General features: G+C 47.7%; 1 protein-coding gene across 1 annotated transcript in view; it reads left to right on the top strand.

Moving 5' to 3' along the window:
* The first annotated feature begins 6,432 nt into the window (after positions 1-6,432).
* Positions 6,433-27,651, top strand: part of Tubgcp3 (tubulin gamma complex associated protein 3) — a 58,546-nt gene continuing 37,327 nt past the window's right edge. Inside the window, exons 1-8 of the mRNA XM_051169493.1 lie at positions 6,433-6,620; positions 17,116-17,223; positions 19,516-19,583; positions 22,258-22,335; positions 22,933-23,144; positions 24,735-24,910; positions 25,856-25,974; positions 26,597-26,722. Coding sequence (XP_051025450.1) covers positions 6,545-6,620; positions 17,116-17,223; positions 19,516-19,583; positions 22,258-22,335; positions 22,933-23,144; positions 24,735-24,910; positions 25,856-25,974; positions 26,597-26,722 — 963 coding nt within the window. The 5' untranslated portion in view covers positions 6,433-6,544. The remainder of the gene's footprint in view (positions 6,621-17,115; positions 17,224-19,515; positions 19,584-22,257; positions 22,336-22,932; positions 23,145-24,734; positions 24,911-25,855; positions 25,975-26,596; positions 26,723-27,651) is intronic.

The raw sequence follows: 27,651 nt of genomic DNA, 5'->3' as shown, positions 1-27,651 counted from the left end.
TACAGACTTTGGGAAACGCAACACTTTTCCCAGCCTTAGCTTTTCTCAGTAAGACCAAGACTCATCGGTTTAAGTATGAGAACTGCCTCCACAATCCTTTCTTAGTAGGTTTTGTCGAAAAGCAGTCAGCTGGCTCCAACTGCAGGTCTCTTGTTGTAGGGTGCCCCATTGGCCGGCAGAGGGCAGCACAGGCCAGCTGACGGATGGATCAGCACCCGAGCATCCGCCTCCAGCCTCAGCCACCTGTGTGTGAGCCCGGACTGAACCTCCTCAGGTTGGGTATGCACAGGTGCAACAGCTCAGGTTCCAGAAGAAGCGGGTAAGCCTCCCTCTCTTTCGGTTGTACCCTGGAGATGCGACAAAAGTCGAAAAGATTCTGGATTTTCTCCAGCACCTAGCCCACCCCATGGGACCTGTTGTAACTGGAGTGTGGGGTTTCCCTGTATGCACTGAATTAAAGAACACCTTTCCAGAATAGTTCTCATTGCAGCAAGGCTTTCAGTTGGCTTCTTGGGAGCCAGAAAAAAAGAGAGAGTTACAGGGAACTTAAATCTCCTTGCGGCACACAGGGGACTCTGGGAAGAACACGTGCTGCTTTTTATAGAACTCAGAGCAGCACACATAGCTCTGGGTCACCTGGTAGAGGTCAACTGTTTTCTGTTTTGTTTTGTTTTAAATTCAGCTCCTAATTTATTAATAATGCGGGAAAATGAGAAGCACAGCTGTATCTTATAGCCCATCATGACTTTAATGCGAGCTTTAGAACTAAACTCTTGTTGCTAAGTTTCATTTTTGTGTCACAGTCCCCGTTGGGTGGCAAGGCTGTGGTGGTAATCTAGCTAACTGAGGAAGCCCAGCTGTGAGGCCAGGTGCTGTAGCAGGAGGAGCCTCAACAAAGCCCCGCCTCCCTACCAGCCAGTCTAAGCGCGGTGAGGCCTATGTTTCCTTATTTGCTTAGAGACACAGTTTCTCAGCCGGGGCGTGGTGGCGCACACCTTTAATCCCAGCACTCTAGGGAGGCAGAGGCAGGCGGATCGCTATGAGTTCGAGGCCAGCCTGGTCTACAAAGTGAGTCTGGGACAGCCAAGGCTACACAGAGAAACCCTGTCTTGAAAAACAAACAAACAAACAAAACTTTATGACATGAGATATAATCTTATACATGGTTAAAGCGTTCTATGTAATAAAATTGTGCGTGTGTGTGTGTGTGTGTGTGTTTGTGTGTGTACACATGCAGTGGGTGTCTGTGTTATAGAGTTTCACAGTGAGAACCTCCCTGGGTACAGTTATGTCTTAGCCTTTCTGTTTCTGGTTTTTCTTTCTCAGCATGCTGGGAATCTCACCCAGGGCCTTGCAGGTTTGCACTCTACCACTGAGTGGCAACCCTAGCTCTTGTGTTCTGGAGACAGAGTCCCAGTAGCAGCTGAAGCTAGCCTCGAGCCTCTACATATTCAGGGTGGCCCTCAAGCTCACAGTAGTCCCTTGGCTTCAGCTTTCTGGGTTCAGTTCTCACTCTTTGTTTGTTTGTTTGTTTGTTTTTTCGAGACAGAATTTCTCTGGTGGGTTCACTTTTCTAATTCCTCAGTGCACATTTGTCATTTGGAGGGAAAAACTTATTTTAAAGGAATTGTGCATATATACGGCCAATAAAGTGGGGCAGTATTTTTATTTTTGTTTTGTTTTTTTGAGGCAGGGTCTCTCTATGTAGCCTTGGCTGTCCTGGACTAACTTTGTAGACCAGGCTGGCCTCGAACTCACAGCGATCCACCTGCCTCTGCCTCCCCAGTACTGGGATTAAAGGGGTGCGCCACCACGCCCGGCTCGAGGCAGTATTATACAGTAGTCTGAGGTAGAAAGGGCATGTTGTGATTTTGACGTTTGGATGCAGAACATACCTACTGGCCTGTGCTTGAACAGTAGTGCCAGCTGGGGCACTACTTTGGGAGACTACGGAACACTGGGCAGTGAGGCCTCATGGAAAGAACAGGACTCTGGATGAGCTGCCCTATTCGCTATGTCCTGTTCGCTGGACCACCGAGATGAGAGCAAGTGGCCCGGTGCTCTTGCTGCCATGCAGATACAGCCTTGAATCAGTCCCACCATGCCTCCCACCCATGGTAGATGGGCTGTACTCTCAAACTGCTGCCTAGAACCAAGCCTTGCTGAGGTTGCTTCTTGTCAGGTACTCAGTTGTAGTGCTGAGAACATAGCTACTACACCGACACAAACAAGCGATTGCCTAGCTAGGCAGTTGGGAAAGGACAGGCAGATCTCCCATGCTGAGCCTTCATCTCCTGTGCTGAGCCTTCTCACTGGCTAGTCACTTTTTAAAAAAAATTTATTTATTTATTTATTATGAATACAGTGCTCTACCTGCTTGTACTCCTGCAGGCCAGAAGAGGGCATCAGATCACATTATAGATGACTGTGAGCCACCATGTGGTTGTTGAAAATTGAACTCAGGACCTTCAGAAGAGCAAATCAGTGCTCTTACCCACTGAGCCATCTCTCCAGCCCCCCCCCTTTTTTTTTTTTTTTTTTTTTTTTGTTTTTGTTTTGTTTTTTTTTTTTTTTTTTTTTTTTGGTTTTTCGAGACAGAGTTTCTCTGTGTAGCCTTGGCCATCCTGGACTCACTTTGTAGACCAGGCTGGCCTCAAACTCACAGTGATCCGCCTGCCTCTGCCTCCCGAGTGCTGGGATTAAAGGCATGCGCCACCACGCCCGGCTCATTTTTTTTGTTTTTTTGAGACAGGGTTTCTCTGTAGCCTTGGCTGTCCTGGATTTGCTTTGTAGACCAGGCTAGCCTCGAACTCACAGATATCTGCCTGCCTCTGCCTCTGCTGAGATTACAGGCGTAGGCCACTGTACCCTGCTGGCTACTCACTTTTATTGCTTCATTTTCTTAACAGATACAGGGGCTACTGAGTTATAGATTTCCTGAGCTTTGGCTGGTTGTACATTTACCTGAAGTGTAGCTTCTTACTGAGGTTTTGTCCTTGATGCTCATTTGGCATGAGACCTCACGCGGCCACTGCTGTTATTACTCCATCTGTTTGTAAGTCTGTGCATTTTTTCTGGCTCCTTGTGTTGGGGAACTGCTTTTGCTATTGCCTTTACATTCTCATCTGACGGCTACATCTGGCGTCTCTGGTCTTCCCTGTGTCTGTACAGCTTACGTGGCCATCTTGACTCAGACAGAGAACCTGTAAGGACTTTATTCTGTCCTGACAGACCTGTGTGGTCCCACACGGTTCTCGTGCCAGGTCATCTCAGACATTTGTGCATGCACGCACATAAGCGTACCTTAAGGTACTGTCCCTGCTGTGTGGGGCTAACGGAGCTGAGATCCACACAGGAGGCTGTCTCTGTGAAGGCCACCTTGCTAAAAGGTCAGCCTTTTTGCTCTTTTTACTCGGGCTTTCAGTGGGATGGATGAGCATGACCCCGCTGAGGAATGGATCTGTGCTAGTCAAATACCTTTGTCACGCTTCAGATTGGAAACGTCCCCGGGAAGCTCCCTCGGTGAAGGTGTGACATCCCGTGCAGCAGTGTTGAGAAGGGTCTGGATTGTAAAGGCTAGAATTCAGCCAGTGCATGTGAGGTTAATACCGATTGTCAGCTTGACAGTATCTACGGTCACCTGGCATCTCTGGGTGTGCCTGTGGTAGATTATTTATTTTATTGGGTTAGTTGAAGTGGGAAGTCCCCCCTAAGAAAATGGGTAGTACCATTCTCTGGGCTTGGGTCCTAGGCTGCAGCAAAGTAGAAAGCTAACTGAGCATGGAGAGTCATAGCTTTGTTCCCTGTCGATGTGACATGACCAGCTGCCATAGGGACCTTCCTTCATGATGAGCTGTACCACTGTACCACTGAACTGAGTCAAAATACACACACACACACACACACACACACACACACACTCACACACCTTTCTCCACAAGCTGCTGTAGTCAATGTCTTTCATCACAGCAACAAAAGAATAAGAGACCCATTAATAGAGTTTACTAGCCAAATGGGCTACTAGGGGCTGGGGCCCCACTGCTGATGTGCTGCTCCCATCCACCGGACTCTTCCTCTCCCCTCTTTGCTTCCTGAATATTGTAAAGTGAGCAACCCTCTTCTGCTATAATGCACTGCAACCCCTGAAACCATGAGGCAAAACATATCTTTCCTCTTTTAAGATCATTTCTCTCGGGTATTTCGTCAGAGCAGTGGAAAGCTAATTCAAAAGTTTACAGCATCCGAAGAAACATCCAGTGATGCTGCACCCAGCTGACAAAATGAGCCCTGATAGCACAGTGTGTTCTGGGCAAGGAGTCCCGCCTACGGCCTCAGGGAACTGCAGTTTCCTAAGGAGCCTTTCCTCTGTAGCATAGCCTGAACATTGGGCAACACTGTGGACCTCACTGCCTGGGTCTTGAGTTGGGCTGAAGCAGCCAGCCACGAGCGTTGCTGGTGCTTTACACATGTGCACACACACACACATCTATTTATTCACTTAGTTTATGTATGTGAGTATTTCCCCTGCATGTACCATGTGCACGTCTGGTGCCTGAGGTAGTCAGAAGGCAACAGGTATATTGAAACCAGAGTTATAGATGGTTGTGAGCTGTCATGTGGGTGCAGGGAACTGAACCCAGGCCCTCTGGAAGAACAGCTAGTGCTCTCAGCCACTGATCCATCTCCCAGCCCCTCTTGAGGCAGGGTTTCTCCGTATGTAGCTCTGGCTGTCTATGAACTCACTATGTAGATCAGACTTTCCTTGAACTTGGAGACTACCTGCCTCTTCCTCCCAAGTGCTGGTATCAAAGGTGTGTGACACCATGCCTGGCCTGTGTTTTTGTCACTGGCTTAGTTGGTTTCCAGGGTCCTGACTTGACTGACTTAGACACCACATGGACGGTTTGATGATGTCTTCATCCACTACGTCTGGAAAGCCTCTCTTGCTTCATGCGCTTTGAAGCTTCATTAGTAGGCACGTGCATATTTGTATTTTCCTGGTGGGTCAAACTTTTTGTCATTATGGTGTTTATTACTTAGAAAAGTCTTAAAAAAAAAACCTCAGGTTGTATGGTGTGAGCATACATGTGGAGGTCAGAGGACCCACTGAGGGAGTTGCTTTTTTCCTTCTACTATGGGTCCTGGGGAACTCAAGTCACCAGGCTTGGTGGCAACAGCTGCCAAGTGTCTTCAATACCGTGTTACTATCCAAACACCAGTCTAGAGCAGGTACTAACTTTCAGTGTTGCTATCAGCTGGCACGCTGCTCCTAACAGCCACACCTAACAGCAAACCACTCTGGTCATCTGCCATCCTCATAAAATTGTCAACACATCTGCACTTAGATGTGTTGAGTGTTCAGTCCAGAACGCCACCTGAAGACGTCTTATAATAGATCACGCCTATTACCAAGGACAGCGCTAGAACCCAGTCAGCAAAACAGTATCTACCGGGACTGAAGACGGAGAAGTGGCTATTTGGGTGATGGAAACATAAGTGGGAAACACTGAAGGTTAGCTACTGCCCCCGAGGTGGAGGGAACAGCAGGAATGGTTAACATCAGCCACCGTGCCCATATTCTAGAACTTCTGACGAGCATCATCTGTGTGGGAGGCACAAAGTAGGGCAGAGGCGTTGAGAGTCTCAGCTTGTCAGAGTCGGAGGTAATGCGAGGCGGAAGCGGAGGTGGGGGGCTCTCCTCTGGCAGTTTTCCACTGTTGGCTTTAACTGGCTGAGTTCCATCAGGTACCACATTTGTCCGTCCAGGGAGTTTGTCGGCCACAGAGCAGGCAGGGAAGGGTGGCTGAGCGGCCTGCGAGAGAAAGACGAACAAGGGTATGCTCTACATTAAGCCATCTCTGAGTTCCACCGCTATTACAGCTATCCTGACTCAACGCTCAAGAAGTGAGCTTTCATTTGCCGACCGCCGCCCATGCCGGCAGAAGCTTCGGGGCTGAGCCACCAAGCAGCGAGGATTCCGCTCCTCCTGCGTTCCACGGACACCATGGAGCTTCTAGTGTCTGCGTCTGATTCTTTAAGTATGGCAGCGCTCAGAGAAGTCACTCAAACCTCCCCCTCTCACCAGCAGCTGACTGCTAAGGTCCCCGTTTCCAGGACTACCACCCGGTGACGTTAAGGGGCTAGGGTTCCAGACTCAAGAGAGTCCTGCCGTTGCCTGCGCCCCTGTCCCTGTGCCAGGGCTCATGCGCGCTCGGACTCCGCATCCAGATGTGATTCCAGCCGGTGCTGTTCATAAGCATCGCCCAGACCGCAACCTGAGGAAGCGCCCGGCCGCCCGGGCTCCGCATAACAGCAAGCATCGCCCAGCCACTACCCTTACAGCCGCCGCCGCCGCAACTCTTCCGGCGCGGAGAAGCTGCGAGAACCGGCGCCGAGAGGGGGAGGCGCATGCGCGCCTCGCGCGGGAAGCGGTGCATTATGGGAGGCGCGCGCTTTTGCCGCTTCCGCGAATATGGCGGCGCCGTAGTCCGGGCGCGGGATCCTGGGGCAAGGGGAGGCTGTGGCGCGCAGTCCGGGCGCGGTAATGGCGACCCCGGATCAGAAGTCGCCCAACGTTCTGCTGCAGAACCTGTGCTGCCGGATCCTGGGTCGGAGCGAAGGTACGTGCGGCGGGGCTGCGAGCTGTGGACGCTGAGCGCCATGACCCTGGCCGGCGGGGTAGCTGTTATCCCTGGCCCCCGCAGAAGCAAAGGGGTGCGGCGCGCGCGCGGGATATCCCTGCCCTGGGGCCCGGGGCCTGAGCTGCTGTAGCAGGGCTTTGCTTTTGCTTCCTTGTCCAGACCGCACCGCGGACTGCAGCTCTGCTTCTGCGTGCTTCGCGCTCTGCTGTCATTTTTGCCTCTGGTGATGAGTCCAGGGTTGAATGATGCTAGCTTTTTTTTTCCCGGAGAGTTCAAGTAGCGAACAGTGCTTCTAAGAAAGCCAGACCTCAGCGTTTCTGCCCACTTTGCCCACTGTCGCTGTGGCAGGTGGGGGAAAAGATCAAGGATCTAGTCTCTTGAAGCTCATTTTGGCGATGAGTGGGGACGCGTCACGAGGGAACATTTTAGTAATTGACATGACTGGGTTAGTTGCTCCTTATGCCTCAGACCGTTAAGGGCTAAGTAGTTCACGTTTTCAAGACAGGCGTTAAGCAAAATTGCGTTTTAAAAACTGAGGGAGCCTTTTGATCTTTCATAATTTGTAACAACCCGTGTAACAACTTGTCAAAGCCGTGGATGAATTGCCGTGTGTCACTACTAAAGCATTGACTTAATGCAGTTCTTGCTTTATACCCTGTGGTGTTTGATTGTGGAATTCATTCATGTGAGAGATCTCTGAGGCCCCCTCGTCCCGGATATGTCATAAGCGATGCTCCTCCTGTCTAATGGAGGGGATGTGACTGCTGTGTTGATGAACAGCGAAAGGGGCAAAGCGCTAATCTATGTGGGAAGGTGGGTAGAAGGAGTTTAGGAGGAAAGTAAGCCTCCAGGAATTGAAGCGGTTACTCTAGCGACCCGGGAAGAGCGTGTGAGGGTCATTTCAGCATCTGGGGAGAGTGAGTGGAGGACAGTGTACCTTTTTGATCGACTGTCCCAGTCACAGGTGAAATCAGATAGCTAAGATTCTTAGTTATGACCATAAAATCACTTTTCCTTTATTGCATTGGGTCCAACATTTTTTACCTTCCAGAAAGAACCTCATAGTTAAAACTGAATTTTGAAGTTACTCATTATGGATTTTTAAATTTGAATTTTACATTAAAGTCCCTTTTGATTGATAAAAGTTTCACAGCCTACAGGTGATTGGAGCGCTGCTTTTTAGCAAAATTCTGTGTCCTCTGGCCCCCCTCCCCCCATTTATGATTGTCCTTTGGGACTCACTGGTCTCTCAGAGAGATACCGGATGAAGTATTCCATAAAGCTCCTTGAAGATGCTGCTGCCTTTGCTGTGAATGGAGTTGGGGTTGCTGAGTCCACTGCATTCTCTGTTGTCGCAGTCTTTGTTGGTGTTGTGTTGCGTTCTGACAGGTGTGTGGCAATAGCTTACTGTTTCATTTCCCTTCCCCGATGCTGTTGAGTATCTTGTCCTGACTTCTTGTTTGGACACTCGTAGCTCTTCCTAATGCTGCGTCTCGTTTTGTTTCCTTCATAGCATTCCCTTGTGTTCTTGCTGGATTGCGTCTTCCACTTTTATAACTTTGAATGTTATTTTTCTAGGTACGAGTCTATTGTTTTGTGCTTTGAAAACTCACCCTCCCCCCCTCCAGTATTTTAACTCTTAACAGTTGTTTTCTTTGCAGAGCAAAATTTTTAATATTTTTAAAGGCTTTCTAGAAATACTTATGTGTATAGGTATTTTACTCACATGTCTGCCTGTGCACTATGCATGTGCATTGGCTGCAGAGGTCACAAGAGGATGCAGGATCCCTGGAACCTGAATTGCTAATGGTTGTGAGCTGCCATGGGCTGGGGAATTGGACTCTGGTCTTTTGGAAGAGCAACAGAGCTCTTAGCTGCTGAGCCATCTCTCTAGCCCCAACCTCTTGGTGAATTCTCTTCTCCATATTGGAAAGGGGGCGGGGCAGGGAGAAGGCCCAGCCGGTTAAAGAGCTTGCCCTATAGTCTCCAGAACCTGTGTACAAAGCCTTGCTTGGTGGTGTGTGTCTGTAATAACAGCAGTCCTAAGGCAGTATGGGAGGCAGAGACAGGAGAATCATCTGGAAGCTCAAGAACCAGCTAGTCTGGAGTCTGCTGCTCAGTGATTAAAGCAGCAAGACAGACAGTCTCCTGCACAAGGGTGCAGGCTAGGACTGGCTTGGAAAGTAGTCCTTTGATTTCTTTTTTTAATTTTATTTTTGTTTCTTTGTTTCAAGACAGGTTCTCCATGTAGCCTTGGCTGTACTGGCCTTGCTTTGTGGACAAGGCTGGCCTCTAACTCAGAGCTATCCTCTTGCTTCTCCCTCCCTGAGTGCTGAGATTACAGGTGTGCACCAGGACATCCAGCTGGTCCTTTGATTTCTAGCATGCCACCTTTCCCTCAGGACTCCACCCCCCACCCAATAAATAAGAGAAAATGTATTTTAAAATGATCATGATTTTGGTGTTGTGTGAAGAACTGTTATCAAATCCAAAGTCATAAAGATTTCTTTCTTTTCATCTTTTTCCCTGGGAGAGGTTATAGTATATTATTTTGTGTGAAATGAGTCAGTTTTTTGTTATATGGTACAAGTTGAGATTAATTTTTGAGCTTACAAAAGGAACCACCTCTCCCCAAACTGTATTTGTTTTATTCTTGTCTTGAAGACAGAAAGTATTGAAATGGATGCTTAAATAATGTTGATAGCATGGGCTATTCCAGAACAGTTAGAGCCAGGGTTTGTGAAGAGGGGGCCTGATGTTATATATTTTTTTAAAAGCACCTAATGTTTTAGAATGGTTTAGATTTACAAGAAAATTGTACACACACAGATCTCTTGCCCAACACCATCTCTTCTAGTGGTGAAGCAAGAAGCAGTAGCATCTTGCTTACTGAGGTGCAGTGTCACAGTCTGAAATGATACGTTGTAATTGTTGATGCAGAAGCGCCAATTTGTTTTGGAGCTGAACATAAGTGACTGTGGTCTGGGCACAGATTCAGGTTACCCCTAATGCCTTGTAACATGGTAACAGGTTTTTTTTTTCTTTCATGGTAACAGTTTTATAAAGTGTAGCAACAGAGTGAAACAAAGTCATGAGTCAAGGCGCTTTTCACATGTATCCAGGTGAAGGTCAGGTAGGTTGGGTACAGCAAAGTGGGGAGTCTCTGTTATTGGCCTCAGGCTCTATTTGATGACACTCTCATCTGGGGGTTGGTGGAGGCTGGGAGTCTCTGTATTCCAAAACACCTGATAGTCACCAGGGTGGATGGTAGGCCGGACGCCAAGATGGGCAGTGAGTGGGCTCTACGAGGGGTGAGGGTAGATGGCCAGGACAGCTGAGCTCTAGACCTGCACCATTCCAGCTTCTGTAGCCACGGAAGTGATAATAGGTCCATCAGCCTTGGGGAATCTTTCTTTTTCCCCTGAGACAGGGTTTCTCTGTGTAGCCTTGGCTGTCCTGGACTCGCTTTGTAGACCAGGCCGGCCTTGAACTCACAGCGATCCGCCTGCCTCTGCCTCCTTGAGTGCTGGGATTAAAGGTCTGCGCCACCACTCCTGGCTGCCTTGTGGAATCTTTACCATGGATGTGGTGTTTCTGGGAATTCCAGTTCACAGCATTAACCAAGCTCCTGCCCTTTAGGCTCCCTCAGGTGTTACTTAACACTCAGGGTTCTAGTGAGAGGCCACTTGCTCTCATTCTTCCTCTTAGTTGGGTCGTCCTTGGGCTCCTCTGAACTTGGATCTTTCTTGGTGTGTGTGTGTGTGTGTGTGTGTGTGTGTGTGTGTGTGTGTGTGTGTTTGGCAGTTTTGAAGATTAAGGTTTATTTTAGTACCCTTGTCTGATGCTTTCCCCACCATTAGACAGGATTCTGTTTTGGAGATGAAGGCCGCAGAGCTGAAGTGTGGCTGCTAATGTTGGCCATAACTGCTTGGCTTGAGCTTCTCTGCTCTAGAAGCTCAGTTTCTCACTGACCAAGAATTTGACTTTTCTGCTGTGAGTGGGTGTTTCCACATGAGTGGTATTGATATAAGACCTTCTTTCACGGTTCTGTGAGATCAGGGCCCCTGTCCCCCACAGTTTTATTGTTCCCTAATGCATACTTCCAGTTTTGTTGCTCTGTTTTGTAGATTTTCTTGTATAGACTAAAATTACTGACTTCAAGGCTTTGTAGTATATCTGATTTTCATTTTCATTAAATTTATTATCATTTTTTTGCATATGTATTATATATTGATTGGCTCCAAATACTTGGTGTGCTGGCTAGTCTGTGTCAGCTTGATACATGTTGTAGTCCTCTGAGAGGAGGGAGACTTGATTGAGAAAATGGCTTCTTAAGATGGGGCTGTAGGCAAGCCTGTAGGGCATTTCTTAATTAGTGAATTAAGCGGTGGCATTAGTGGTGGGTGGGACCATCCTGGGCTGGTGATCCTGGGTTCTACAAGAAAACAGCCTGAGCAAGCCATGAGGAGCAAGCCAACAAACAGCACTTCTCCATGGCCTCTGCGTCAGCTCCTGTCTCCAGATGTCTGCCCATCCTGACTTGCTTTGATGATGAACAGTGACGTGGAAGTGTAAGCAAACTAAACCCTTTCCTCCCCAAGTTGCTTTTGGTCACGGTGTTTCATCACAGAAGTAGTCGCCTTAACTAAGGCTGTTGGTGATTTTTCAGATTTGATACTGATTTCTGGTTTAATTCTGTTAATGTTAGAGAAAATATGATGGCTAATTGCAGTTACTTAAAAAAAATCTGTGTGTGTGTGTGTGTGCGTGAGCACGCGCACGGGCATGTCCATTCATGTGTGAGAATGAGAGCACATGTGTGTGTGGAGAGCAGAGGACAACCTCTAGCTTCAGTCCTTGCCCTTCCTTCCATTTGGAACAGGTCCTCTTGTTTTTCTGTGTTGAGCAGGCGCGGCCCAGAAGGTGTCCCCTTCCCTCTTCCCCGCCCCTCTTCCCCTCCCCTCTTCCCCGCCCCTCCCCTCTGTATGCAGCTTTGTTTTGTTCCGTTTGCCGTCCTCAGATTATGATGGTATTTAAGGCAGGTGCCATGCTTCTTCGTGGAAGAATTGCCGGAGACCTTGCTGCTGCTGGGAGCTTCGCCAGTCTTTGTCTTTCTTCTTGGCTTCCTCAGGTCCTGAGTCCTGGGGAAGGATTATTAGGGACCTGGCTGCTGTTGGGAACTTGAACTGCCACTGTCTTTCCTCTCAGCTTCCTTCGTCTCTGAGGTCAGCCTCTGACTTTGATCACTAGTCTTTGTTGACTTACTGTATGTCTTATTCTTTGAGGTTTGCCTGGATGGGATCAGTGGTTGTCGGTGATACTGGGCGGGTACTGGCTTTTCCTCCACATATGTGGCTCCTTCCCTTCTTACCTATCCCTTGAGAGGATGACACTCCTTTCCATGCTGCACCTCTCTAGGCTTCTGCAGAGCGTATTTAATGTTTTGTTTTTGTTTTTGTTTTTTGTTTTTTGTTTTCCGAGACAGGGTTTCTCTTTTCTGGACTCTCTTTTTAGACCAGGCTGGCCTTGAACTCACAGCAATCCGCCTGCCTCTGCCTCCCGAGTGCTGGGATTAAAGGCATGTGCCATCACGCCGGGCTTAATGTTTTTTCTTGACATTTGTCCCAGTGGATGGTTAGCTTTAACTGTCATTTTGACACAATAGGGAATTACCTGGGAAAGGAGTGTCAATGAGGCATTCTCTAGGTTTGGGTGGCCCGTGGGCGTGACTGTGGGGACTATGTAGATTGGGGTGGGCCATGGCCGTGACTGTGGGGACTATGTAGGTTAGGTTGGGCCATGGGCATGACTGTGGTGTTATCTAGATTAGGGTGGGCCAGGGGCATGACTGTGCGGCTTTGTGTCTTTGGAACTGTTTGTGGGAAGAATATGGAGAAAAATGGAATTTGGCGCTAGAAAAGCCATCAAGTGCTGTGAGGAGAGTTTCAGGGGCTTTCTCTTCGGATCTCGGATAATGAAGCTGAGAGAATGAGGACAGTGGAAGCCTTGTCATGAGCACTGCAAGAAGGACTGTGTCAGAAAGTGGGTCAGGGACAATCCTGTAATATTTGTTAAGATCTCGCTTCATTTTGCCAGTTCTGTCAGATTTTGAGTGAAGTTGAATTTAAAAACAATGAATTATTTGTTAGAAAGATGTGTGTTCAAGCTTCAAGTTTATAACAAGGAAGAACAGACAGAAAAGCAGCTGTGGCTGATACAGAGCTCAGCACCTGGTGGTTGCACTGGACATCAGGAAAGTGTTTCCTGAGGGATAGCACACAGGAGTTGATGCATCTGTGGTCCGTGGGTGTAGGCTACACCTCCAGATGACGGCTCCCTTTTTTGACAAAGCTTAATCTTTCCCATTGATGAAAATTTAAGACTTCAACTTTTGCTTCACATTGATAAGAACTTAAAGTGTATATTGTCATTATTTTGCCTTATGTATTATAAGTTCATTTTGTTCAATGTTTATTTAATGTATTATTATTCATGTACCACTAATGTCTTATGAAAAACTGATTGCCCCAATGAAGGAGAGACTCCGGTGACTATCCAGGCGGTCTGCTCTCTCTGTCCTATGCAACTTGGAAGTTGCCCGCCAGCACTTCCTTTATTAGATAGATTTTCCTTCTTGAGTCTCTGATGGGATTGAAGACTAGATAGCCACAGTGTTACTAGAAGCTTTAGTTTAAGAATTAAAAACACATTTATAGAGTGATAATTGCAATTTCTCATGAAAGAAAAGGACTCTTTTTGGTAGGATAGTGAAATACTTTCTCTCAGGTTAACAAGTATAAAAGGACTTGGCTATGTACTTGATACCTGATGATTATGTATATATGTATATGTGTGTATATAGTTCTTAATTTTTTTAAAAGAGAAGGGGGATGTGTGGGAAAGATTAAGCTTTGTCACAGGTGGGAGCCGTCTTGGTGGGCTTTACCCTTGGGGCACCCCATGAATACCTTGTGACAGACGGAGTGGAGCCATCCTGGGCCTGGAATTCAGGAAGCAGACCTGGGAACCCCAACTGGGCTATTGTTTTTCTAATTGACCCTCAACGGGAGAAGGAGACCGCCCTTCCCATGTGACTCAGGCAGGTGGGGAGGAGAGAACAACAGGTTCAGCCCGGGCTTGAGCGCGTGGAGAGCAGCGAACAGGCTGGACCAGCACGCAGGCCAGAGAGACACCTAAGGACCCGTCTCGTGGAACGGATACCCGAAGGTTCACTCTTTTATCCCTTTAACCTTTTTTCCTTCTTGTGTAAGCTAGTTGGGTTGTATAATAAAGTTTAATTGTTAAAAAACAGAGCCAACACCCTTTATGCGCTGTTGGTTTTGAAAGTATGAAAGACACAAGAAGGGGTGAGGGAGAGCTGCTGGCAGGGTTGAGGTCCCCAGAGAGAAGCAAGCCCTCAGAGGCCAGTGTTGGGGATGCCAGGATCATGGGACATGTGCCAGGAAGAGCTACAGGCAGGAAGTGGAACTGGATTAAGTTGGAAAGAGAAGCTGTGTGTGCCACAAGTTGAAGGGCTGAAGGAATGGGGCTGCCTGAAGCCTACGGAGCCCAGCCAGCTTCATCACGAGCCCCAGGTGCTGGACATGGAGCTGCGGGGTTTGGTTTTGGCCATATTGGATTTGGAGTTTTGCTTTGATTATTCCTTGCTATGCCCTTGGTTATTCCATTTTGAAAATGGGACATTTGTTCTATGCCATTATATGTTAGAAATATATACATTGTTTTTGATTTTATAGAAAAAATTTGAACTTTCAAAATATTGAAAAATCTCAAGACTTTGTAGACTTAAAATTGGACTGTATTTTACATTTACATTATGAGGGTTTCTTAGTCAGTGTTCTGTTGTAAAGAGATACCATGTCCATGTCATTTCTTTCTTTTTTTTAAAGATCTTTATTATGTATACAGTGCTCTGCCTACATGTAAACCTGCAGGCTAGAAGAGAGCTTCAAATCACATAGATGGTTGTGAGCCACCATGTGGTTGCTGGGAATTGAACTCAGGACCTCTGGAAGAGTAGTCAGTGCTCTTAACCTCTGAGCCATCTCTCCAGCCCCCATGTCATTTCTTATAAAGGAAAACATTTAACCCTGGCTTCACCCTCACAGCTTCAGAGCATGGCCTCTCTGGGTCTCCATGAAGACACACCTGGCACGCCGGGCCTCTGCATCTTTCCTCAGTTGTGGAGGGAGATTCCATACCCTTTTTCTTCTACCCTTTACGCTGAAGCTGCCAGGGCTGGAACTTGCTGCGTTGTTCAAGTACATTTTCTCCAGCTTTCTGGGTTTTGTGTTTTTTTTTCTTCACTGCTTCAGCTTTTCTTTAGTTCTTTAACTGGGTGGGTCTTGTCCTGAGGTCACCACTCCCTTTATTCCCTTTAGCATCGGGCTTTAAGTATTTTTATCTCACTGAGCACTGGACTTAGCTCCATTACACTTCCTGGTGTCTCTTTTCTCCTCAAACTGTACAATTGGTATTTTCCCTTGTTCAGCTTGCTCCTTTTCATTACAGGTCTGCATAAGATTGACTGGCCACTAATAACCATGCAACAGTCAATACCAGGCTGTTTTGAAATTTCTGCCAGTGCCATTAATCTGAAACTCTTCAATTTACCCTCGGGCAGATTTTTTTTCAGACAAGGGCAAAAAAGGGCACTATTTATTTATTTATTTATTTATTTATTTTTGACAAAATATTATAAGGATGGTCTGTAGGCCACTTTCTAATATTCTTTTCGGAAACCTCTTGAACCAGGCAGTTATAATCTGGTTTGTTTTCAGCACCACTGTCTTCCCTGTTCCAATTAGGATGGCCTGGTAAGCCCCACTTAAAACATATAACTGCTTTCCAGTCCGAAGTCCCAAAGTGCACATTCCACCAACTATCAGCATGGCCCGGCCTGTCACAGAAATACCCTGCTCCTAGTACCAACTTCTGTCTTAGTCCCTGTTCTATTGCTGTGAAGAGACACCGTGACCATGGCAACCCTTTAAAAGGAAAGCATTTAATTGGGGCATACTTACACTTTTAGGGGTTTAGTCCGTTATCTTGTCGGGATTCATGGTGACGGGCAGGTACATACAGTGTGGGAGAAGGGGCTGAGAGCTCTACATCTGGATCTGCAGGCAGCAGGAAGAGTGAGAGCCACCTCCTGCTTGGGCTTCTGAAACCTCAAGCCCCCCCACCAGGGACACACTTCTCCAACAAGGCTACCCCTCCTAATCCCTCGCAATTAGCACCACTTCCTAATGGCCAAGCCTTCAAGTATATGGCCCTATCGGGACCATTTCTATTCACACCACTACAGAGAGTAACATGAGACTTTGGGGACAAAGAATAGAAGGGTATGGCTTACAGTGATATGTTTGTGTGTCAAGTTGGCAAGAGGTGAATTAATCTAGAATCAACTGAAAAGGCAATTCCACTGAGAGATTGTCTAGGTTGGCCTGCTGAAATGTCCATAGGGAATTTTCTTGATTTATGGGAAGTCCTGCCTACTGTGGGTGTCACCATTCCCTAGACAGGAGCCTGGGCTGTATGAGTGTGGAGAAAGGGGACTGAGCACCTGCATACAATTTTAGTTTTGCTTTGTCGTGTGTCCCCCACCTCCAGACAGGGTTTCTCTGTGTAGCCTTGACTGTCCTGGGCTTGCTTTGTAGACCAGGCTGGCCTCGAACTCACAGCGATCCACCTGCCTCTGCCTCCCGAGTACTGGAATTACAGACATGCACCACTGTGCCTGGCTAACATACAATTTTAAATTCATTACTTTATTCACTGGATGTACTGTGAGCAGTTGGTTCACGTTCCTGCCCCTTGATTTCCTTGCAGTGATGGACTATAACTTAAAATTGTGAATCAGATAAACCTACTCTCCCTTGAGTTGCTTTGGGTTGAGAATTTATCAGAGCAACAGAAAAGAAAGACAGCTCCGCCTCCCGACCCGTGCCTGGCCTTGCAGACATCGGGCGTCCTCATCCTTAAGTTAGTGCTGCGCACCTGTCTGTTCTCCAGCGTCCCTCCGGCCTCACTTCAGCCTCAGCACATTATCTTAGCTAAACTGCACCTTCTCGTTTTTATGTATCTTTAAAGGAAGCAGAGACACACCTACATTGTAACTCAGGTGCACAGATTCGGCCCCTTTCTTCCTGGGAGCTGGAAGCTGCACAGAGGCCTTTGACCAGCGTATTTTCTAAGCCCCTCGCCCATTCTGTGACTTTAATCACTCCCTTTGAAATGGCTACCAATCCAGTTTAGTTTTTCTTTAGGATTTTTCTGTGTCTCTGCTGTCTTTTCCCAAATTTTATAGAACTCTTCACTCAAGTCACTGATTTCATATGGCTTTTCTGCCCTCTTAGTTAAGACTGGGGACGGTGGTTTGCTGTCTTGACTTGTGTGCTCTGGTGATGAAAACTGTCTAGTTATAACTCGCAGCCTTCTGCTCACCTTCCAGCTGATGTTGCCCAGCAGTTCCAGTTTGCCGTGAGAGTCATTGGCAGCAACTTCGCTCCCACTGTTGAAAGAGATGAATTTCTAGTAGCTGAAAAAATCAAGAAAGAACGTATGTATTTTTCTTAACTATTATGTATTAGATTATGAAACTTGTGAAAACTAAAGATTCTTTGACATGTATATGTGCATATACATATTATACGTCTACATGTATTTGTGCATGCATACATGTGCACATGTGTGTATGGTCACATATATGTGAGTATACATATGTGTGTATATGTGTCTGTCTGTGTTTATATATCCATACATGTGTGCATGTGTATGTCTATATATGCATGTTTGCATGTGTATATCTGTATATGCGTGTTTGCATCTATGCCCATATATACACGTATATGTGAATCTGTGCTGGTCTCAAGCTTGTTTTAATTATAGGTACTATTAAAAATAAGGACAGTTTATTTTTTTCTTGGCATTAACATTATTAAAACATAGTGGAGGTTTCTTTTAAATGCGTCATAATGCTGCAGTCTAGTTTTAGGATACAAAAGATAAAGGGACTCACTTCACTCCGTGTTTTCTGGTTTCCAATGTGTAACGTAACAGTTAAGCCCTCTCTGTGAGGCATCGCCACTTCCTTCATTGTCAGCATCAGACTTGCCGTGGTTCAGGGCTGTGCGAGCATTTCTCTTCTGAGATGGCACTTCAGGCTCTCTTGAGTGGTGGCCCCTGGAGAAGAAGGTTCTCTATTCTTGGCATGTGGTTTGGTAATAGCAGTTGGGTTCGGTGAGGTCGGCTCTGCCACCCCCCTCAGCCTCTGGAGTGGCATCTAGGCTCGCTGAGTGGCAGGCAGTCATCAGCCTTCTGTGGGAGAGCTGACTGGTCCTGATTTGGAGCGCACATTTCAAGGGCGTGCGAGCATGCTGCAGTCAGGGCCTTTCAGAGGGCCTTAAAAACCTGCCGTGGATCTTAGCAGCTGCTTCCTACTGGGGCCTCCTCTTAAACTGTCCAAATGAAGTGGCCTTTGATTTCGTTTCTGTTTGCCAGGCTGGTAATGACACTCCTAGGAAGTCAGTCTGCAAAACACAGCGTCCTACTGTGCTGTTAGGAGCCGCACGGCACAGTGATCTATGTGGGTGTTGTCTGGCAGAGCTGTAACACAGTCCAGGCTGCCTTTCTAGTTTCCTTAGAGCCACACTGCTCAAGTCCTCAATAGGAAAGGCACTAGATCTCACCGTGCTGGGGCCACAGCCTCGGCTGTATGCAGCCAGCACTCCTGAGCTCCAAACTGCTTGCATTCTAAGTTCCACCAAGACCCCTACTGCTGGGTCCTATAAGTATAATTTACTTTGTGAATTTGATTTCCTAGCCTCCCGGTGAGCTCATTGCCAGTGTGTGCCTTAGTTATGTCATTACTATAGATTTTCAAGGAAGTCACATAGTAACAGTAATAACTGAACAATAAAAACATTGAAAATAAGATTAATAAGCTGGGCGAGAGGCAGAGGCAGGCAGATCGCTGTGAGTTTGAGGCCAGCGTGGTCTACAAAGTGAATCTAAGACAGCCAAGGCTAACACAGAGAAACCCTGTCTTGAAAAAGCAAGGCGGGGCGGGGGGGGGGGGAGGCTGGAGAGATGGCTCGGAGGTTAAGAGTACTGGCTGCTCTTCCAAAGGTCCTGAGTTCAATTCCCAGCAACCATACAGTGGCTCACAACCATCTACAATGAGATCTGGTGCCCTCTTCTAGAGTGCAATTGTATATGCAGCTAAAACACTGTATACATAATAAATAAATACTTTAAAACAAAAGAAAATAAGATTCATAATAAATGCATTGATGTTTCTTTTGAAACAGTCATTATTTCATGATGACGCGGTATGGAACACTGCTGTACACTTTAGCAGAAATGTTAGAATGTGACCTTGTCTCATCCCTATGTAGCTTTGGCTGTTCATTGAGGCTGGCCTTGAACTTAAGAAGATCTGCCTGCCTCTGCCCTCTGAGCGCTAGGGTTAAAAGCATGTACCACCTGGCTAGAGTGTGGCTTCTTAAGTCAGATGAACTGCATGTCTGGTGATCCTGTGAATTCATGATTTCCCAGACAATGCACCATCCCTCCCTGCTGGTAGCTCTTATCAGTTAGTAGTTGAGGACAGCTTGCCTCACTCTGGATCAGTATTTGTAGACAACCCAGCCCAAGAGTCTCCATGTTTTACCCATGTCAGACAGGCATGGTGAGTTACCAAAAGATTGCTAAGTCTCCTTGACCTGTTTTTGGGTTCTGGGCTCAGTATTCCTTCTCAGCGGTCTCCGTCTATTAGCACAGATGCAATGCTTTCTTAACACTGAGTCAGGGTGTGTGCGACTAATAGGCTTAATCCCTTTAAATTTTTCAGTCATCCGACAAAGGAGAGAAGCAGATGCTGCATTATTTTCAGAGCTCCACAGAAAACTTCATTCGCAGGTATGTTCTGGAAGTCCATGAATGAGAGTGGCTTGGGAGTGCGTGGTGGCCTTGGGTGCTGTCCTTTATGCAATCAGTAATGGCTTTCAGCTGCAGCTGAAAGGTTCAGGGTTAGATGTGTTAGTTGGACTTCCTGTTGGACGGCTGGTGATTGTCTGTTGCATAGGAAATGGACTCTCCAGCTTGCATTGAAGTTGCCTTGATGGCATTGCCAAGAGTGGGCGTGTGGTGGATGTCAGACCTGGCCCCACAGCAGAAGCTCCGTGGCTGATGCAGTTTTATATAGAGCAACTCATTTTGTTGCTAGAGTGAAAAACAGAAGGGAAAACAATTCTGAACCTTTTGTGATTGGATACTGATAGTTGAACAGTTTCCTAATCTAATAGTTTGATAAAGATTTGTCAGCTTCTGTCACAAAGATACTTGCACCACAGTATAGATTTTGTGATTTCTGGTTGCAAGGAACTGAGTTTACCTAGCTTTCTCCCTCTGCTAGAGAGGACTAAGGACCCAGAGGAGCCTAGGAAGGAAGACTTGAGAGCCTCATGTGCAGTCCATCTCTTCCAAGGTGAATCCCAACAGTGGCAGCACTTTTTCTTGTTTTCAGCCTTTCTCCATCTGTGACTGACTTCTACACTGCAGAGGTGACAGGGAAGTTTATGTGCTGTAGTTAGGGAGCTGCTTGCCCTCGCTGGAATCATGGAGATAGTTTGATGCAGCAAAACCTGTTGTGTGATGCTGTGGCCACTGGATGGAGATGTGCTTGTGAGACTGAAATTTAAGAAGGTTGTTTTCTAAAAGTTTGTTTGAAACTCTATTCCTATGCTTGCTTGCCTGCCTACATCTATCTATCTATCATCTATCTACTATCTATCTTCTATCATCTATCTGTCCACCTCTGTATCTATCTATCTATCCATCCATCATCTATCAACTATCTGTATCTATCAACTATATCTATCTATCTATCTATCTATCTATCTATCTATCTATCTTCTATCAACTATCTATAGCTATCTATCATCTGTCTGTCTGTCTGTCTGTCTGTCTGTCTATCTATCTATCTATCTATCAATCATCTATCTACCTATCTGTCAATACCTATTCCCTATGTTAAAAGAATCCGGTCTTAAGCCCAGTGTGGCAGCACACTCCTGTGTCTCAGAACTGGGAAGGCTGAGGTGGGAAGGTCAGCTCAGCTGCGCATGTTCTGTAGTTAAAAATATATATGGCTTGCTTTCCAACATGTCATTGTCAGATTTTGTATGTATCAGTTCACTTGGGGGACTCTCCCCACCCCACCCCCCAATTTCTTCCCATTCACACCCTTTCTGAAGTGAGAGCTGGGATTCTGGCCTTCACTTTAATTACAGAGGCAGAGGTCTTCCTGCTGTTTTTCCACTGGCACATTCTTTAGGGAACATGTCCTCTCAGGGACACGCAGCCTGGTATCCTCTGAGGTTTAGGGATCCTTCCTTTTGTTTCTTGTTCGTGCCTATGGGTATCCATGTCTTTAGGCAGCCTGCTTTTTCTTCTGTGTTGACCACTGTCATGTTGACTCCTCTCAGCAGTCTTATGTCTGCCTGCCATTGGCTGGTGCCGCCTAGCAGCCAGGTTTGAGTCCTGATGTTTAGCATGAATGGTGAGTCTACGTGCTCTTGTTTCCTTTGTGGGTGAAGAGTGGGTCTGTGGCATCGTGGTGATGACAGGAAGTGGTGCACTTAGAGTGCTTGGTGCTGTGGTTATTTCCGAATGGCAGCTGCTGTTATTGACTGAAATGGAATCCAGACAGAGACACAGAGACAGAGTCAGAGAAAGTGTGTCGTGTGGTGCAGGCAGGGCCTGGCAGTCACTGGCCCACTTAGGCCTGCCTCTGTTCCAGGCTGCTGCAGTCTTCTTTCAGCCGCTCCCCTGTGGAGTGCAGTGCAGTGCAGTGTCTGGGGACTGCAGCAAAGGCTCCCAGGCCCTGTCCACACCTGCAGATGTTTTCATTGTATTTGCAGTTCTAGCCCATGGATCTGTTTGTGGTTCCTGCTCTTCATGGCCACATTGCTAGAGATTCCTCTGGGACCCTCTCCAGTTGTGTCATTTGCCTGCATGTCTGTTTCTGTTAGAAACGTCAGGGTACTCACAAGAGTGGAATACTTTCTGTCCTTAGCTTATCTTTTCGACAGTCCTCTTTTGTGCTCCAAATGGGACATCAATCAAGAAAACCAGTTCACTCCCCCGACCAAAGTCACATTATATAGTCCAGGCTGACCTGAAACTCATTGTGTCGATGAGGCTAGCCTCAAACTCACAGTGATCTGCTTGTCTCTGCCTCCTGAGTGCTGGGATTAAAGGTGTGTGCCACCATACCCAGCTTTATCCACATGTTTTTGGTAATACTTTTTTTTTTTTTTTTTTTAAACCATCACTGTTGTTGGTTAAGTTTTACTAATTCAAAGCAGGGTAACTTTGGGATTTGTTTCCAGGGAGTTAAGGACCTGGGTGTTGGTCACAGAGTCACTTCCAGTCTTCTTGAGGATAGTGCCATTTATGACTGATGAAGTGAGCTCAGAGTGAATGTCAGCAGGTGAATTTTAAAGTGTATGCCTATTTGGGAAATAAGTATAGGAGGGAAAACAAAGTTGACACAATAGCTCTTGTAATATTTTATTTTTACTCTAAACAGGGAGTTTTGAAAAATAAATGGTCAATCCTCTACCTCTTGCTGAACCTTAGTGAGGATCCTCGCAAGCAAGCCAGCAAGGTGGGTGAGCGGGCCCTAGCTGTGTCTTGTAGGCTGGTCATACCATGTTTTCATAGGTAGGAAAGAAAATAATAGAAAAGCTAAAGGCCCACAGGCCTGGAGGTCAAGTCATTTGAATGGAAGTTTCCAGAAGATGTGTTTCAAAACTATGTTATTCTGATGTAGCAGCTGCTAAAGAGTCGACCCTCAAATTAGGACCAACAGCCTAGAAGGGTCGATGTTGTTGGGAGCACTTGTCACTGTCATAGCAGTGTTGTGTAAGTCCTCCTGTGCAGCATTTCCTGGAGCCTCTGGCTCTTCCCTGCTACGGGGTCTAGTATGACAGACGCTCCGCAGCCTTTTGGCTGGCAAGGAGCTGAGGAGTGTGGGTGGAGGGCCTGTTCCTCCTTGTGTAACCGTGATGGGCTTGTTAACTGCTGGAGTTCAGAGGACTGGCACTGTCGTTTCAGCAGTACCTTCATTGACTTGCCTGAATAAGTGTGAGATGCAGATCCAGCTCCAGAAATAGCACAGGAACAGGCACATAAAGCTCCTGTGGCTTTGGGCATGTTGTCCTACAATTTCTTGCCTATGTCTTTACAGTGCATTTCATTTCAGGTAACTAGCTACGCTTCATTATTCGCACAACCATTACCAAGAGATGCTCACTCAACGCCTTACTACTATGCCAGGCCTCAGAGCCTCCCCCTGAACTACCAGGACCGCAGCACACAGGCACAGAGCGCTGGCAGCTTGGGCAGCAGTGGAATCAGCAGCATTGGCATGTGTGGCCTCAGTGGCCCCACACCTGTACAGCCTTTCCTCCCTGGGTAATTTGAGTGCGCGCGTTCTCTCTCTCTCTCTCTCTCTCTCTCTCTCTCTCTCTCTCTCTCTCTCTCTCTCTCTCACACACACACACACACACACACACACACACACACACGCAACATGATAGAATCAGAAGCATCTAGGTGCTTATGTGTGTCCTGCCCAGGCTTCCAGGCTGTTGGGTTATATGTCTGTAAACCCTAAGCTTTTAGCTAGGCTGTTTCTGTTGGACTCAAAACTTGAAGAAGTAGCAGGGTGAGTTGTCCTAGGTTGTGATCTTCAGACTCACGGTTAGTGCTCTGAGCAAAGAGCATGGAAGCCAAGGATGTGTGGCTAAGACAGGCAGTGTTAGCGTCCTGCCATTGTCATTGCTGGTTGTCACGGTGGAACAGGGTTGAGGAGAGTGGTCAGAGACTCAGCATCAAAAGCATGATGTTCCATGTGAGCACGGTGGGATCTCAAGTCACTTTGACTTATATTGTACAGAAGGCACTGAACGTGGCCTGCGTGCACCACAAATTGCCCTGTGATGAGCTGTACCATTTACCAACAGCTGACCCAAAGCCCATATTTGGCTGAAAGGGTCTCATCTGTGACCTTAGAACTTAAGAGTGCTTAGTGCTGTCATGAAAAAATTACATAGACAATTTTGACCTGAATTAGGCTTTTATTTTACATTTATAGTTCTTTTCAGATGCACAGTATTACTGAATGCTCTTAATAAGTCTGTGCCCACCAACCGTAGTTTAGAGGAGGACTAGTAGTGTTCCCTCCACATACTGAGGGTACTGCAAGGTAGGAGGGGTGGGGCTCCCCATACTGAGGGTACTGCAGGATAGGAGTGGTGGTGCTCCCCTTACTGAGGGTACGGTAGGATAGGAGTGGTGGTGCTCCCCTTACCGAGGGTACTGCAGGAGGAGAATGGCTTCCCCAGAGCACTGTATGGACTCTAGGGCAGCAGGTGCAGTTTTGAGCCCAAGGCTGTTTTAGTGTTCTAGGAAGATGCAGTTCTATTACAGTTGTCACTAGAAATAAGCATCAGGTTCTTAGGTTTCCACAGAGTGCCTGTGATGTTTTCTAGGGGACTTTTGCCTTGCAATTCATGTATTTGCGCATTTTCCAAATGAATTAAAACTGCAGGGTGTGTTTGCATAGGTTGCACACAGGGTGGGGTGGGGCTGGTGACCAGAGGATGGGACAGGGCCCAGGTGTTGCAACCTATCAACTAGGAAGCGTTAAATGAATGAAGGTCATGATCTTGAAGTTAAAACTAATTTAGAGTTTCTAACTGATTATGTGTAGGCATGATGTGTGCTTTGTGTTTGTAGAGAACTCAAAGAGGGGAGAGTAGTGCGGGCAGTCAGGTGAGCGGTCCAGCTGGGAGCGGGTCTGAACGCTGGGTCGGTACCAGGACAATCCCAGGGACCTGGAGCTGATTGTTATGGAGATGGGTGGTGTAGGAGAGCCCTGGTATCAGCTTTATAAATTAATGTAGCTAGTTAATAAAGTAAAGAAAATTCCTAGGAACATTTCTGTCTCTTGTGGAGTCTGGGTGTTTGAAGGCATAAATGCTTTTTTCTTTATTTCTCTAGACAGCCTCATCAAGCTCCAGGAGTTGGGGATGGCCTTCGACCGCCATCGTTGGGGCCTCGTCTTGCGTGGACTCTGACTGCAAATCAACCTTCTTCACAAACCCCCACCTCCAAGGGTCTCCCCAGTGCTCTTTCTCGAAACATGACAAGGTCAAGGAGAGAAGGGGATTCGAGTGGTAAGATGTGTCTTGGTATCGAGAAGCCATTTCACGCTCAACACTAGCCAGGACCTCTTCTCTCATACTAGTTTTCATAGACCCTGCCGCGGCCAGAAGCCTTGTGAGCTCGCTCCACGCTGCCCGCTGTTAGTTCTGCTGCCGCCCACTCTCAGCTGTTGTCTGACTGGTTGGTTCCCTCGGTGTTGGACTCTCTACCTCCTTGTACCAGGCCCCTTCCTCCCACCTCATTCTTTTCCTCCTGGGAAGCCACTCAGTCCTTCAGGAAAGTGACTTCTGGTGTCAAGTCCCCGCTCTGTGGAGGGTGGTGTCTGTCTTGATCAGGGTGCTGGAGCGAGGCGTGGCACAAGTGTGGAGGAAACTCACTGGCCGTTTCCATGGTGGTTTAAAGGTTTTAAAGTCCAGTTAGGCTGTCAGGGGGTTGTGAGTGTTTTTCTTGAGTATACACCGTGTAGCAGTGCTTGGCAGGTGGAGTCACCAGTACTGAGGAGCAGGCTTGGCTGGTGGTTCATGGTCTGCTGGTCCTGAGGCTGTGGCTGCTACTGCCATGGGGGCAGTGTAATTTGTAACTCAGGCACGTGAAAGCCTTTGCCCATGCAGCTGTCCCGTGGAGCACTCACACATGTGCCTTCTCAACCACATTAGCCTCCCATGTGTAAGTGTGGGTACTCAGGGCCAAGCATGGAGTAAGCTGGTGTCACACAGCCCCCTGCTGTGCTCTCCCTGTCTGCCTGGTGGTCACAGGAGGCCTTGTCTTCAGAGGCCTCCATGGAGGACATTGCAGGAGCCCTCCCCCTCAGAAGGCCCCGGCGTCTGGCTTGCCTCTTGAGCTCACCGAGTTGGCATATGTGGCCTGGGAGCAAGTGTATGGTACACAGCGAGTCAATCGTGCAAGGCATGTCACACAGAGAGTGTTCCTTACTGTCTTTTAAAAATCTGTTGCAGGCACATTGGAGGTCACCGAAGCGGCTCTCGTGAGGGACATTCTCTATGTGTTCCAGGGCATCGACGGCAAGAACATCAAAATGAGCAGCACGGACAACTGCTACAAAGTGGAAGGGAAGGTATGGTAGCCGAGTGCCGCCTGCAGCGCTCAGGGATAAGAAAAGTCACTAGAGTCAGACTGAGCATCCTACTGACTGGCATCCCTGGGGCTTGGCAGATCTGGGACCGAACGAGTGGCACAGCTGGATTTGCTTCTTGCCCTGACCATCTGTGGCTCCTGTGATCTGTCACAGGCCCCCTTTGGCGAGGCTTGCTTTTCCCCATGAGTCCACTGCTGGGGCTGCTGCAGTGAGGGTAGAGGACCCAAGAAAACAGGCCAGTGTGGTGTGCTGTCCTGGACACAGCATTCCTGACGCAGTCTTCCCACATCCCTGCTCCTGTGAGTGTCCACTCTGCTCCTCTCCACAGGACAAGGTCATCACTCCCCTGTGTCTGAGGATTGTCAAGGTCCCTGGTGGGCAGGCTCCAGAATGCTATTCCACAGGGTGACACAGAAGGAGCCTGGTGTCCTCCCACTCCGTCCTCACTGCTGCCGTGCTTTCTTCCTCTTGGTGGTGTGGTAGCTACTTCAAACTTCCTTGGGCTGCTGTTTAATGCTAGAATATTAGAACAGATGGCTGGAGCTGATGGTGAATTCTACTGGTGGCTTTGAGTTTTACTCATGCTGTGTTTACTTTTTAGGCAAACTTAAATAAATCTTTGAGGGACACGGCAGTCCGGCTTGCTGAGCTGGGATGGTTACATAATAAAATTAGAAAATATGCCGACCAGAGGAGTCTGGACCGCTCATTTGGACTTGTAGGTCAGGTATGTTCATCGTCACTGCAGGCCTGAAGTGCTGTTCTCCTCAGCGCCAGAGCGTGAAGTCTCTGCTGGGCTCTTCTTGCAGAAAGTGTCCCTTGGTAACTGCTAATGCTGTCAGTCAGGGTCCACTGAGAACACAAGGCCTGAGGACTGATGAGGGAATGGCAGGTGGGGTTCATCAAGGCCAGAGGAAAGAGACTTGCAAGTGGGAAGCTTGGGCCTGCCCTGTGCCTACCACTGCCACCTCCGAGGCATAGGAAGGGCCTTGGAGCTATGATCGGATCAGGCGTCCCACAGTTCTAGTGCTACATGTGTGGGATGTGGGGACCCACTGCTGTCACTGCCTGGATATCTAAGGCTGGAACACTGATGGACCTGCATGTCACTTGAAGCAGCCACCTTTCCCTCCTGACTGCTGGATCTTGAGGGGGGCGGCAGATTTAAAAGTCAGTGTGGGAATACCTCCAAAGTCTCGGCCTCCTGCAGATTTTAGTGGCCCGTGCTTTTGGTCCAAGCTGGATTCTTATTCAGGAATTGCTGCCAAGGATATCTATAGAAGTTTACTGAGAGGATCACAGAGGTGCTGCAGCGTGGCTGGTGGCCAGGATCATGCAGGGGCAGCGTGGCTGGTGGCCAGGAGCATGGCAAGACAGTGTGGCTGGTGGCCAGGAGCAAAGCAGAGGTAGCGTGGCTGTTAGCCAGGGGCAGTGTGGCTATTAGCCAGGGGTATAACAGGGCAGTGTGGTAGTGGCCAGGAACTCAGCAGGAGCATGGCAGGTGCAGCGTGGCTGGTGGCCAGGGGCATGGCAGGGGCAGTGTGACTGGTGGCCCGGAATGTGACTTTAAAGTGATGCCTCGGGATGAAATCTGGCTTCATGACTGACAGCATGTCACCTTGCACACTGTTCATTCACCGTAGCTCCTTTTGTACT

Source organism: Acomys russatus, chromosome 27 (genome assembly GCF_903995435.1).
Source record: "Acomys russatus chromosome 27, mAcoRus1.1, whole genome shotgun sequence".
Classification (NCBI taxonomy): Eukaryota; Metazoa; Chordata; class Mammalia; order Rodentia; family Muridae; genus Acomys; species Acomys russatus.
This window is presented reverse-complemented; position numbering and strand designations above follow the sequence as displayed.